At 31.4% G+C, this 15263-nt stretch overlaps 1 protein-coding gene across 1 annotated transcript; it reads right to left on the reverse strand.

Annotated features, from left to right (window-relative positions):
• Positions 1 to 1025: 1025 nt before the first annotated feature.
• On the reverse strand, positions 1026 to 5626 carry LOC131652873 (protein LONGIFOLIA 1-like). The gene is made up of 3 exons (XM_058922853.1): positions 4883 to 5626; positions 2119 to 3852; positions 1026 to 2004 (listed from the first exon to the last, which is right to left on the reverse strand). Exons 1-3 carry the CDS (start codon positions 5028 to 5030, stop codon positions 1295 to 1297), a joined length of 2592 nt encoding a protein of 863 aa, XP_058778836.1. The 5' UTR covers positions 5031 to 5626; the 3' UTR covers positions 1026 to 1294.
• Positions 5627 to 15263: the final 9637 nt, after the last annotated feature.

A 15263-nucleotide genomic window follows, 5' to 3' on the forward strand; every position in this document is an offset into this window, starting at 1 on the left:
CGACACCGAGCATTTTAAAAAACTGGGTTTGTTCCAGAGCTGTATCTACGGAACTACCTAACGTTTCATTTTTCCATAGATGCATATACGGAACGTTCTGAAACTTCAGTACACAACAATGCGTCCGTTATCGTTCCAGCCATTCAAAATCCAATTTAAGGTAGCTTGATGGTCCGTTTTACATATAAAAAATACCTACATTGTCTCTAAACTATGTTTCTAAAATTATCTAATGATTTCTATACCTAAAATTGTATTCTAACACTATTACGAGAAATACTCGAAAATAACTCAGAAACTCGAAAACTTACCGATTGAATTGATCTTTGAACAAGTCGGAGTCTGTTGATCGTTGATGTTGATGTTCCCTGACGAACTTGGGAGAAAACAATGAAGTTTGATGGAAGGTTGATTTTTGAGGTTGAGAGAGTAGAGAAGATGAAAAGTGAAGAATGAGAGAGAAGAAGAGTCTGGCACGAATATAAGATCAAATGCGTCTGGAGGTGCATAATTGAAAACACTCCGTAAATGCACCTACGGAACAAATCAAATTTAAGAAAGAAAAAAAGGTGCGTTCAAAAATACACCTCCGAAAACAGGTAAAATTTTGGCAACGCACATTGTGGCTAAGAATTCCAAAGGGTGAGTGGATTAAGACTTTCTCTTAAATAAATTAGGGTTAGTTCACCTATGCGAACAGGACAATAGTATTATTATGTTGAACTATATGATTGATGCATTAGATTACAATGCTGGTTAGTTTTTGGTTTTTGGTAAGTGTATGAAGCGAGTGAAATAGTGAATCACCAATTTAGTCCTTGAAGTTGTAGGGTTAATCAATTTGGTCCATGGAATTAGATTTTCTATACTATAGAGTGCTTATTGATAGGATTGTATTTTTATATTCAATACGTGAACATGAAAATGGTCCCTTACCAGCGTTGTTGCTGCTCAAAATGAAATCAATTTTGACGGCTGCATAGATGAAATGGAATTTCAAGTAAGACATTTGTTATTGTACTTAAAAAGATTGTCACTGATATATACATTTGTCTGCATCTCTACATGTATTTCATCAACATATACTCACTCCAAGTACATGCAAAAAAAAAAAAAAAAGAAGATAACAATAAACAAAAACATCATGACTTTATAAACTTTATAATGTTAATTAATTACCTTATTAACCCTTCATACTATTATTATTATTATTATTATCAAGTATACATAGAAAATTAAGTTCTCATATTAAACCTGCTTAGCTCCTATCTGCAATACTCACCAGAATGGTTAGTTACTCACTTCTCACAATTTCAGTTATCAAATCTTTGAAGATCAATCTCTCAATATCCAACACAAGATTCGGTATCTCATTGCAGCATTCTGTAGTTGCGGAATGTTGCACCAAATCTTCCGACACAATACTCGTCAAAAACTCGTCCTCGTCAGCCAGGTCGACGTTGCGATTATTATGCTGTAGTTTATCGATTTCTGTGCAAAGCATGTCCAAAAGATGTTGTCCTTCTGGTTTTCTTTGTTCCGGATGATATGGCTTGTAAGAACTCTCTGTTATTAGCTTCTGAAATAGAATCTCGTTAACCACGTCAAATACGAGCTTTCTTTGCATCTTCTCTTGAGTGTTGTTCGTCTGAGCGATGTTGAGATTCGTCGCGTTTGTTTTGATTTTCTCTAGTGCAAGAAACAATGTTGGGTTAATCGGGTGACCCGACAAATGCAATGTGTAGCTGGAGCCGGGACTAGTGAGCCTCCCTGATGCGAGTAGTATTTCTGTTATATATTTGTGGTCAGGATTATCGTGGTCGCTGAAATTCTTGAATCTTTCATCCTCGCTATGCTCAAATTGTTGAAGAACTTGAACCAAATTATGAGTTATCAAGTCAAGATCATTGGTTCCATCACTGAAGTTGAGTTTTGCGTTCATGTTCGATGAAAGAGCAACATCTTCTGAGTCCTCACTAATATCACAATTGTTCAGAACTTCCTCTGCAGAAAAAAGTTCGAAGGGATTCATAAGCGGCAAAAAATGAGTTCGAAGGGATTCATAAAAAAATGGCACAAAAAATGTAATCTGTAAATGAAGTGTAGTGATCAACATACCAAAATCTTTTGAGATGTCTGATTTCCTTTTTACCGGAGAAGGTGGATCTTCTCTATAGAATGAAGCATCAAGAACCGACACAGGACTAGGTTGTTCTGCAGTAACTTTTGTTTCAGCCGTAAAGTTTTCATTGCTCGAGTCTTTTATATCACCGCTAGAAACAGCTTCAACTTGTTTAAAATCCCTCCTTTGATAGCCGATCTCACCGAAAATTTCATTTCTTTCCTTCGTAGAGAATTTTTGTCTAGGTGTTTTACTCGGGGAAGACAATTCGGTTGATTGCTTATTTTGTTGTCTTCTGTTACCGCTGATATCTGATGATGGACTGGTTGGCGGGGAACGCTTTTCCAAACCGAACTTTTTTTGTAGTCTCGGGCTCCTGGTCTCTGCCATCATGTTAGAGCTGGTGTTGCTTTCTGCAATGACAACTCGAGGAACTTTTGAGGATTGGATCAATTTTGAAGTTATCTTGTTGCTTTTATCTCGAGGAGCTTTGACATTGGTAGCATCACCGCGGTAAACCTTGCTACTCGATGATTTACCATGAATTGAACTTTCTGTTGACGAAGAATTATTCGTTTTTCTTGCAACTTTTGCTGGTTTTATGATGACAATTGGTGATTTACTACCCTGAGTTGAGTTCGGCCTCCCAACAGCTATCGATGTCGGGTTCTTCTGCGGTGTTCTTGGGCTTTGTGCACTCAAACTTTCACTGACACTACTATTACTCATATTGTCGTATGGAGAATTCGAAGCCTGATCACTTGTAGTATCGATTGATTCTTTGTATCTGTGCATTGCTTCAAGAATCTGTTTAAGTGCTCTAAGATCCTTTCCGGATTTTTTGAACTCTAGATCTGCCATCCTTTTCTCAATTTCACCGTAAACTGAGAGGGAACGATTTGATGCTTTTGTTGATGATTCGCTACTCTTGGAACATTTTGAATATGGTGACACATTCATGATCGAGCCATCCTTCCTGTATTCATCGCTCATTCGAGATCCTACAAAGCTCTCGTTTTTGTTGGTGTTGCAGCTGTCACAAGTCTCGCTCCAATCAGGGAATGCTTCTATTCCCATCAACTTCGCCACAACACTCGAGGGTCTTCTCGCACTTTCTGGTTCTTCTACCTGCTTTTCGATTGGGTTGGAGCTTCCACACACTTTCTGTGGACCTTTCAAAAGGTTTCGAGTTTTCGTTCCTTCGTTGAAACTTTTGATTGATCTTTCCTTGCTGTCCAAGGAAAGTCTAGGAAGTTCCTTAAACTTTGTTGCAGATTTTAATGTACTTTGTGTATCTCTCCCATCATAAGAGAGTCTTGGTGAATCCCAAGCAGCCATAGGCCGCGGAGAGTCGACGTTTTTCAGTATTCGACTCTTCTTTTCCTGTTTAGCCACAGTTTTCACCGATAACCTTTGTGAATCCATACGCATTGAGTCTTTGACAATATCATGAAAATCAAGCGACTCCTGTCTTCCTTTATCCCTTTGCTTCACCTCTTCTTCTGAACTCGATTTTTCGTTGATTTTCACTTGAGTTATCGAAGGTGGTGGTTCTATCTGTATTGTCCGATTAAACTCGAGGGATGACATGCTAGACGAACAAGACGACGAAAACATCGATGTTCCAGATGACGATTCTGTCGAGGATGGTTGATTCTCTCTTGCAACCTTCACATTCTTTGCCTTTTGTGTTGCATTATTCAGCTCTTTGATGTTATTACTTGTTCCCCCTGAAAAAGGAAATAAATTTTAGCAAGAAGTAAATAATAAAGTACAAACCGATATAAGCGGGAAGGACTTAGTATCGTCATTACCAACACCTCCTCATCTTTTATAGTCGAGAAAATCCAAAGTTAGTCAAAGTGGATTTTCCCTGTAAAATTCAAGGTAGATTATATCCACGAATACGGATTTTGTTGGAAGGTTTACAGACACATGTAACTAACAGTACTCAAACTCATGTCCATTAAATAAATCATTACTATATATGGAAGTTGCGTATGGAATCTTAGAAATCTTCATAGAAAATCTCAAACCTAAAATGCTTCACATAATAATATAATTCTTGTCTCTTTTCACAAAACTACTACGTGTTACTTGGAATGTACAAATTCTGAAATTCTCCCACAAAAATCAGCATATTCTACTTTCCAAGTTCCAAAGTCCTTTGAAAAAATTTATTAATAAAAAAAATCTTATGAATAAAAAAAAAGTAAAATAAAGCTTAAATACCATTGTTGTTTCTTTTAAATATATCAAGTTTTCCTTTTAATCTCTGTAACATAACTTTGTTTGGCTTTAATAATAAATAAAAAATGAATGAAAAACAAAAGAAAAGAAAAAATAAATTATTTTTTGTTTCACTACTGTTGAAAGAAAGCGATTTACACCTTGATGTCCATGTCAATTTGATTTTCTCCATTAATCATGTTTGTTAATTATGAGAAAAAATCAGTTTTTTGGCACTATCAAAAACTTGTCTGCCTAATAGTTTGCAAAACATTATTCAATTAATCAAGACATTTTTTTTTCTTTTAACATTTACTCAAAATCATATCTAACTTATAACCATTTATATTATACATTATTTCTGGATTAACCCTTTGAAAAATTTAAAGATAATTTTTTAGAAATTTTCAATTTCTAAACTTGTACCTAAATTATGATTAGAGATAATTCATAAAAAAAAAACATCATTCTTCAAAATTTGTAACATAATAACATTAACAAAACAAAAGAAACAAAGATATTGTGGATAACCTTGATTTGGTATATTGTTGTGACTGTTGCTCTGGCCTGTGAGGAATCTGTGACGGTCAAACATCAGAAAAAATCCACTAATACATCCAATTTGCTTCTGCAGTTCTTGATTTTCATCCTTCATTGATTTCAAACCCTTCTTAGACATGTTTTTTTTATTTTTTTACTTTTTGCACCCCTTCAATTCTCTGAACTCTACAAGCCTTTGGTTGAATAACTAAACTACCTACCTTTGCTTTGACCCTTTTTCTCCCTCAAACTGAATATAGAAGAAAGTTAAGATCTTTGGTTTTGGGGTCTCAATTGTTGCAAGAAAAATTTGATATGTCACAACACAATGTAACATTGACAAGAGTTTTGTGTAAAAAAATGGATGAAATTTCACAATGACTTATCATGAGACATGTGTGAAGACAAGAGAATGTCTATGAAACTGAAGAGGATAAGAAAAGAGAACAAAAAAATTACATATATTAAGAATGATGTTGGGATTACACATAACAATTGGAGAGAATATGTTCTGCAAAAGCAGAAGGAACAAAAAGAAGTGGAAATGAAGCAATACCAAAGTGATACTATATGGTAGAGAGCAGTAAATTCAGAGAGAGAGAGAGATTTGATAGACCCAAGAAGAGATGTTTTTATATTATCTATCAAAGAGTGAGAGGTATTGTTAAGGCTATAAAGTGATTGTGAGAGAAATTGTGGTGTATTTGTATGATGAAGGGAACTTAGGCAACTAGACAAGTGTTGAATTAGGCTTTATAAAAGTAATTTGTATGATTTAGTGGGAAATTTTTAATTAGATTACGTAAGAGAGTATGAAAAAATGGGTGGAATTTTGGGTGTCAAAATGTGTGAGAATGTGATGGAGTTATTAAAATAGCATAAGAATAATAATCATACAATTTCCAAGTAAGGTTAATTTTTTTAATACACTTCTTTAATCTGGTCAAATTTATATTAATCTCATTAATTTTTACAGATTCATATAAATTTTTGTAAATGAATGAATTAAATTGATTTTGAATAAAAAAAATAATTTCTCAACCCTAACGTAACGGTCTTCAGTCAACTGCAAAGTCACTAAATGCTAGTAATTTCTGAGTTGAATTAATTCATACAGAATTTTACTCTAAATTTAAATAGAATTTCTGCGAATGGACGGTGAAATTAAAAAAAATAAAAAAAAGTAGTATTTGTTAGGGAGTTAGAGGTTGAATTAGCATTTGTAATAAAATTATGAAAACTAGTTTGGAGAAAGAAGAAAGATGGTGAAAGGGAAAGGTGTATATGTGTGAAAGGGTGGGTCATATGACTCAGATCTGCTATGGTCATTTCCTATCATTTGTATGTGTTAGACAGTACAACGTGGGTGGGTCTGTGGGTTGGACCTCTAGCAAGGAGCATGTGGAGTTTGTCAGAGGGAGGAAACACACAAAAAGAAGAGGAAATGAAGGAGGGAAAGACTGGAATTTGTAGCAAAAGAATATGAAAATTTAAACAACTCTGTAAGTGCTAAGAATAGTATATACTCTAAGGCTATGTTTGGGAGTTTGGAGGGGAAGGGAGGGGAGGGTTTTGAAAAATAGAAGGAATTGGGTGAAAAAGATAAAAAGATTTTGGGTAGGAGGGTTTTGGAGGGTTTGAGTTTATTCATAACACCAAAAACCCCATAAAATGGGGGAACTCAAAAATTATATTGTAGGAGGGTTTTGGGGGGTTTTGAAAGGTTTATATAAATTTTCCAAATATCTTTTAGGTTGTTATACTATTTTAAAAATAAAAAATTTACTAATGATAATAACTCTTTTATCATTCTAAACAAAATCATTTTTTCAAAAAATGTCAAATATTTTCCTATATTTTTTTAAAATTTTGTTTTTGGAAGCCTTCCCCTCCCCTCCCCTCCAAACTCCCAAACATAGCCTAAAAAAAACCAAAAATTTTGAATTTATATTCCTTATCGTTTTTATTATAAGAAAAAATTTACTTTTTTATATTTATCAAATAATAATTAATATATCTGATTTATATATATCTGATCTATATATCTGGTTCATTCTAACGGAGTTAAAGAATTGAATATTGTATTTTGGTGAAGTAGTAAATGGTAAATTGTGTGAAAGAACAAGGAGTACAATTAATATATCTGTTGTACTTTTTGTGCATGGTCAATATTGAACCTTAAACCATAATTGTGAAAATGGGAATTGAACAAACATTGGATACAAAATCATTAAGTGCTCTAATGTATTATGCCAATCAAGCTAGCAACAAGACTGGTTCATTGGCAAGGCTATGTTTGGCTGTGTGGTTTTTTGTAGATATAAATTTCAGAAATGTGGTCCAATGTGTAGACCCAAGTATAATGCAATGCTAGACATGTACCTACTCTAGAGTATGTTAGGACCATTAGCATTTCCAAAATAATGAGTTAATTAGAGAATAACCAAAATTTCAATGGATTCTCTATAAGTTGTATTATCATTATTTTTTCTAAAAGCTTTTGGTCCCATGCTGCCACTTCTTTCAGACAGTACCACATGTTATTAATATTAAATATATTAATAATTAATTGAATAATTTATTATCAATTTATTAGATTTCACGTTTAAGAGCATTTAAATAAAATGGTAAGAGATTATTTTTAATGTAATCAAAGGTTTTGGATTTAAATTCAATTTTGAACACCGCAGTGATGTTAAATCTTTTTTAGAGAAACCTTAACTATCTGTTGTAACTTCCGATTCAAGAGATTAGTCTCTACAGTTGCGCGTAGAAGATATTCATTCATTGTAGTCTTTTCGAGATTAATCTCTTCAACACACACAAAAGATATACGTTCATTGTAGTCTTTTATGTGTCAATGGATTAGTCTTTTCAGTTCATGTATAGGATATTCGTTCATTGTGATTTTTCTCAACTCAATTCAAAAGATTAGTTTTTGCAATTACGCGTAGAGAATATTTTATTATTAAAAAAATTATTAGATTCAGTTATATATGTATTTATGTGTTTTTCTAATAAAAGAGCTGGCATCTAGGGATGTCAACTTGCCTCCGTTAGTGGGGATCTCTGTGGGGATTCCCCATTTGGGGCCCCAAAGACGAGGAATTTTCTCCCCACTGGGACGGGGATGGGGAACAAAGTCTCCCCGAAGGCACTTCGGAGACGGGGGTAGCGTAAATATCCTCCGCTCCGTGGGGTCCCCGCCCCGCCTAAAATAGCATAATGTCCTTAATTTATGTATAATTTTAAATTATTATGTAAGTTTATTTTTCACTTCATATAATTAATCTTATACAAAAATTTAAAATATATATGTATTGTTAGTAAATGAGTGAGATCTAAATTATTATTTGAATATCTTTTTAGTTTGAAATTTTTGTGGTCATGACACTCAATATTATAGATTAAATATTGTTAAAGCAATATATTTATCATAAAGGAATAATTTTTAAATTTTTTGTGGTTAGTTTTTAAAGCTTTTATTATTAATTTGATTTAAAATAATAACTAAAAAATCATGTTTATGGATCTCCACATGAACCTCGGGGACCCGCGGGGATCCGCGGGGACGGGGATGGGGGAGAAAATTCCCCCGTAGCGGAGACCCGAAGCGAGGATGGGGAATAAATTCGAGAGCGGGGATTGTGATGGGAATGTATTCCCCGTCCCCGCCCCGCCTCATTGACATCCCTACTGACATCAATTAGTACAAAGAGTTAATGAGTTGGAAAATGAAAAGATGGGAACACAAAGAAGTTATTGTCTATTTTTTTCATCCAAAAGCCAAATAAAATTATATTAAAAATCAACGTAGACCTGGCACAAGGAATGCCAGACATAAGAACAGAAACACCAAAATTGTCTTCAAGTTCTTGTCAAATTGTTTTAACAACTTCTTTCATTAATTGACTTTTTTGAATAAAATAATAATATTTTCCCTGCCCTTCACTTTTTATATTTTCTACTATCATCTCTTTTTTTTTTCCGAAATGTTTTAACATTTTTTCTTGTCATACCTTTTAAAATTTTTATCCCATAACGTGTTTTGTATTATGATAATTCAAATTATATAGTAGTTTTTTTAACCTTCATAACTGATGATTATCCACAATGTTTAGCAAGGTACACATGAAGCAATCATCCCCTTTTCATGTGCACTTTACTTATTAATTAAGCTTCATCATTATTAATTGAGTTATAATATAATTAATAAGAGTTTATCCTCTACAAATTATTGGTATAATGGTGGTCCTTGTATAAAATACTAAGTACAGTAGTGTATTTAGTTTGATGCATAATAAACTCCCACAAAATTGTACCTACAAAGTACACTAATGTGGTACTTGTTATTTGATGGATTAAGAGCTCATCATGTGCAGTGCACAATAGATTCATCTATATCAATTTTTCTTTGAAAATTATGTTACTTTAAATTTTGTATTTATTTTGTAGAAATTAATAGCCATGCATTAATTGTATAATTTTTTTTACATATGTAATTAATTAAAACTATATTAGACATGAAACAATCAGGCTTGACATTGCCTTAGCCTGCATCAAAAGGTGGTCACTATTCTATTTAAATGTAAGGAATTTTCTTTTTGTTGGAGTAGTAAACAAATTAATGAGTGATTCTTTGAACTCTCATGTGCTAGCTACCAAGAGAATGATGATTTACATAGATTAAACTATCCACTATAGCATCTTATTTTTTAACTATCCGATGTTAAACAGGCTAGAAAATTATAAGGTTTCTCTTATAATGATTGGTGTGCTTAAATGGATAAAATAGCACAAATGACTATCTATTCAAGGTTTCAAGGATCACCAATCTCTTGGTACCCTAAGAAACATTATGTAATTGTTTTATCAAGTTGTGAAGCTGAGTTTGTAGAAGCATATCTAGATGTTTGCCCTGCAAATTGGATGCAACCTGTCATGAATGAATCATCATCACCAACATTACAGTTAAGTTAATGATATGTAACAAATCAACCATAGTAAGAATACCATTTTTCATGGAAACAACAAGTACATTGAGACAAAGTTTCATTACTTTAGAGTTCAAGTAAATAAAGAGAAGCCTATAGTGAAGTATTATTATACTTAAATACTAAGAAACAAGTATGAGTTATGTTGAGAAACAAATGTGAGTTATAAGTCTCATGTTGCATAAAAAAAATGGAGGTTGAACATTTTATAAATGAGATGACACATACATCTATCATCTTAAGATTTGGGATGAATATGTGCTGTCTCTCTCACTTATTTGGATGGGTATTTGAATTTTATACGAGTGTTTGACTTTTGGGTGATTTTGGATGAATGCTTCTCCCTCGTGATGAACAGTTAGTGGTATCAGAACCAGGTTCAAGTAAGGAATCGGCTCCTTGTATTAAAATTATTCTTGACATGGTGTTTTTCCGGCGACTTGTCTCGTTTTAGTGTCCATGATGAGTAAGGGTGTCTGGCAACGGAGGTACAAACATGTAGATGAAAGAGTTTTTGCTTGAGGGGGAGCATGGTGGATATACTCACACTTGAGGGGGAGATTGTTGAGAAACAAGTGTGAATTGTGTTGAAAAACAATTGTGAGTTCTAAGTCTCACATTTCTTAGAAAAGTGAAGGTTGAGCATTTTATAAGTGAGAAGACTCATACACCTGTCACCTTAAGGTTTTGGGTGAATCTGTGGTGTCTGTCTCACTTGTTTGAGTGAGTCTTTGAATTTTAGATGAGTGTTTAACTCAATGTGAATGCTTCCCCCTCATGATGACCTATCATTAAGATCAATTGGAAGATTTGTTCACTCAGGCTATCTAGAGAGACCAATTTCTAAAGTTTAGGAGAAAAATTAAGAATGTTACTGTTGTTCCTTTGATTGGCTGCTTTAGGTAAAACAACATGAACAATAAGATGTAAATTGTGAAGAGGCATAATGTAGGACAAGATTTCCAGCATGCATCCAATATGAGCAATATGTTATTTAGTAATATTTGCTAAAAAGATTCAGTAAGATCAAATCACATTAAATGAAGATTTAAAAAGAATAAAGGTCAAATCAAAACAAATCAAATATAATCCTCATCAAAATCAAATATGTTGTTATCAATTCATATTCCAATTGGAGAAAAGCCTAGCAGGTGCATTGTTATATAAAGATCCATCCTAACAACGAAAGAAGCACGGTGCAAGGGTTGAATATCTAGTGTACTAGGGTTTGTTGTTTAACTCTTTGCTCTTGTTGTTAATTGTGCACCTCTATAGCACCTAAATTTCATATCAAAGGCATAAAGGTCAGGTATGTTAATTGAGTTGTAATTTAACATTCTTTAAATCTAGTTTGTATATTGATTACTAAAGTTATTGATTGAGAGAAACTGAGATTGGTTATCATATTTAGGGGGGTCCAAAATAAAAAGTTACATGTAGTATTAGGAAGAGAGACATTGAACAAGGGTTGTTCAACTAAGATTATTTGTACTAATACTAAAGAGAGTGAATTTCCTGTCTTGGGTTGGAAGCCCCTAGACATTGATCAATCCTTTGTGTTTTTTATTGCTTTATGATTTATTTATTAGTATATGTTAATCTGTTACAAGAATGTTATACTCCAATGCACGAGCCCTGGAAGTTAATGCCTCTGCATGAAACGAACTCGAATCGGTCGGTGTTTACAAGGCTCAAGCTCTTTTCCTCTGAATTGATGCATGTTGCGCAACTTTGTTATGCCTCTATTTAGTTTGGTCATCAGCCATCAGTCATTATACATATGAAACACAACGGAAATAAAGCCAAACGATACTAACTAGTTAATTATGAAAATGCATTTCCGGATTCTGGAAATCAAAATGTTGAAAAAAATCTGAAAGTGCATTTCTGTATTGTTCTGCACCTCCGAAGAACTAAAATGACAGAAATGCAGAAATGCAGTCGAATCCAACATCCAAAAAATGCATTGATCATTTAAACTACATATCAAACACATTAATGTTTAGTTAAATTATATATCTAAACTACTTATTACACAATCTAATGGTCAATTTTTACAAATGTATAGAGAAATAAAAAATGTATAGAGAAATAAAAAACTTACCAAATGTGAGTTTGATTGCGAGTTCTTTTATTGATTGGATGTTGATGGTAGAAACTTAGACATGAGTTGAGAGAGATTGAGAGTCCATGAATTGAGAGAGTTTGTGAGTTGAGAGTAAAAATTAAATGAGGATGGAGAAGAGACTATAGCCCGTATTTGATTTAAAAACATTTAGATATGCATATCCGTAAGTTACACAGAGATGCATATGCATTTTCATATTATTTTTTGACATAATATAATGGTCTAACTAAAAAATGAATGAATTATATGTGAATAAAATGTGTTCGGAGATGCATTTAAAATTTTAAAAATAGTTTTAATTTTTCACTAAAAGAGCCATGCTTAGAGTGGGAAAGTAATTCTTAAAACTAATGACTAATTGCATGAATCGAAGAAATTTCAAACAAATCCAAAGAAAGTGCTAAATCCAATTCAGTGGATTCATTATAATAGGATAACTTAGTTGTTGGTTCAACATTCATTTTAACAAAAATTAAAAGTTATAAATTTAATTCTTGATTATTTTCATAGTCTATTAATAACTTATCACACAAATTTATAAAAATTTAAAACTTGTAGCTGTATAATTCAATCATCATAGTTTAGTAATGGACAACTGAATTCTTTGTCAGAATCACAACCAAGCAGAATAAATATCATGTGCTATTAGATTGCTTATCATCACAAAATACCATAAAATTTAAAGTATTTAGTCAGCAAAGCAAAATGCATATATCAAATATAAATTAGCTAGTTGTGACCTGTGACCCTCTTTCAATTATATATAATATATTGTCCTCAATTATGGTACCGCCATAATGGTTGGACAGAGAGGAAATTATTAAACAAGAAATGGGACAATGTATTTATTGTGTGTAGGGATATAATTATTAACTGCATACAAATGTAAATATTGTGTTTGCGAAGAAAATCATCTAACTGAGTTAGTAAATAAATAAATAAAAAATCTACATAAAGGTGTATTTACAAAATAAATGTGGTCAATTTCTTTTTACATTCATATACATTCTACAAATCCGTTGTAAAATCTCTAAAATATCTCTATATTTTAAATGTACTCCAAAAATATTATTTAAAAAAAAAAAGGTAATTTTGAATGTGCATGTTCGAAGACAATTTTTTTTTATAAAAAAAAGTTGACTTTAGATATGCATATCCGAAATTATCTTATTTTAGAAAAGGAGTATCTTCGGAGATTCATATCCAAAATATTCCTGTTTTTAGTGTTGAAATTTTTTTAATATACATATCTGAAATAATTCAATATTTATTAAAAAATTAAAATCAATATAATTAATTGTATTAATTAAATATATAACATTATAATCTAGATATAATAATAATATTAGTCTAATAAATATTTAAATCAACACTTTATTTTTATATAAAATTAATTAAAAAGTATTATAAAATTAAAATTTATAATTAATTAAATAAAATTATTGAGAAATAAATTATTTGATTCTTCTAGATTTTAGATAATAATATATACAATTTTTGTAAAATTAAATATAAAATATTGCATTTCTAAAAAAATGTATTAAAAAAATAATTTTAAAATTCTTAAAAAATTAAATAAATCATTTCTAAATAAATTTTTTTCTATTTATTTTCTCAATAAATATTCTAAAGTAAGTTATTAACATGAAAATCATTTAATTAAAACGAAAAAAGATAGTATATTATGACAACAATTTTAAATAATAATTAAAACGAATTTATAAAAATTTAAAAAATAAATAAATTAAGGAATAAATATTTAAAATAAAATTCAAAGAAATTTGAGATTTTAGTTAATTGAAATATGCATATCCGAATTAACCAATATCTTAAATTTTTCAATTTTTTAAAGATTTTTTCGGACATGCATATCCGAAAAAATTTCAATCTTAACTTTTTTACGTGCCTTTAAATATACATATTCGAAGAATATTTTAAAAATATTAGGGATATTTTTTACTCTATACATATTCTTCTTAAAGAAATTGCCTAAATGTGTTACACATATATTTATGACAACCAAGATTGCTTTAGGTCTTGCTCACATTATAACTGACAATTAGCCCACTTGATAAAGTTATTGCAGTCGAGTACTTTTTTTTTTCTTCAAGCAAGGTATATTTTGAGAATGAAAAAGATGAAGTTGGTCCTAAGGTTTATCTTGTAAGATTTTGTAGGAAATGTTGTTATCCATTTGTGATTAAGATAGTCAAACATAAGATTCACTGTCAAATAGTGAAGGAGCCGACCAAAAAAATTGATTCATGTGTATAATTTTTTTCTAGTATATTAACAATAACAAATGAATTGATAAATTAACAAAGTTTACACTTAATTTTTATTGACTTGAGATAGACATATATTAAATGTTTAGAGAGATTTTTGTAGAAAACTTAAAAGAAAGAGGTTAATAATACATTTATTTACGATATTTAAGATATGTATGAAAGAGATATCGACTAGTGTGGAGACCCATAGTGGAGAAATAAACATTTTCTCCATTATTGAAGTTTGCATCAAGATTCAACCTTAAATCCTTATCTTTTTATTTTAATTTTAGATGTATTCACGAAACATTTCCAAAAGATATCACCGATCAGATGCATGCTTTTTGCAGATTTATGAAATTCTTCATCAGAAAGAAGAACAAGTGCAAAAAATAGAGAAGAAGAAAAAAACCAAAAAAACAGAATTAATGAATAACAGAATTAGTTGATTTTCTTAGTTAGTTTAAGCAATGTTATTTATGATATTCACAACCTAACTAGCTATAACAAACCTTTATTAACCTACAATAGTAAGTCTAGTTAATTGCATAAGATGACAAATTTTGACTTGTTTAGTAAGTAGAAGGTCATGATAGTTAGATTGATTAAGTTTTGTAGATTACTTGTAGTGCAAATTAAACATGGTAGATGTCGAGCATGTTGAGTTTGGAAATGAAACAATGATAATTCTTTATAGGCAAGGGTTTGGTAAAGAATCTGCTAGTTGAGTCTTTTTATGGATTAGAAGTAATTTGAACATTCCCTTTTGAATTCTTTTTCAAACGAAATGTCAATCAATTTCAAAGTGTTTTGTTCTCTCAATGAAAATAGGATTTGCAGTAATATGTATTGCAATTTGATTATCACAATATAGAATTGGGGATTTGGTGCAATTGATTTCCAATTCTTCAAGCAAGAAAATTAACCATTGAAGCTCATAGGGTGCAAAGGATAATGTCTTATACTCTTCCTGAGAAGAACTT

This window comes from Vicia villosa, linkage group LG2 (genome assembly GCF_029867415.1).
Source record: "Vicia villosa cultivar HV-30 ecotype Madison, WI linkage group LG2, Vvil1.0, whole genome shotgun sequence".
Classification (NCBI taxonomy): domain Eukaryota; kingdom Viridiplantae; phylum Streptophyta; class Magnoliopsida; order Fabales; family Fabaceae; genus Vicia; species Vicia villosa.

What these genes read in the sequence shown, in the direction of transcription:
- LOC131652873 (XM_058922853.1), bottom strand. Translation starts at nt 5,030, where the DNA reads ATGTCTAAGAAGGGTTTGAAATCAATGAAGGATGAAAATCAAGAACTG. An exon ending in CAACAATATACCAAATCAAG is followed by an intron (nt 3,853 to 4,882) that starts GTTATCCACAAT and finishes TTCCTTTTTCAG; the next exon opens with GGGGAACAAGTAATAACATC. An exon ending in AGACATCTCAAAAGATTTTG is followed by an intron (nt 2,005 to 2,118) that starts GTATGTTGATCA and finishes TTTTTTCTGCAG; the next exon opens with AGGAAGTTCTGAACAATTGT.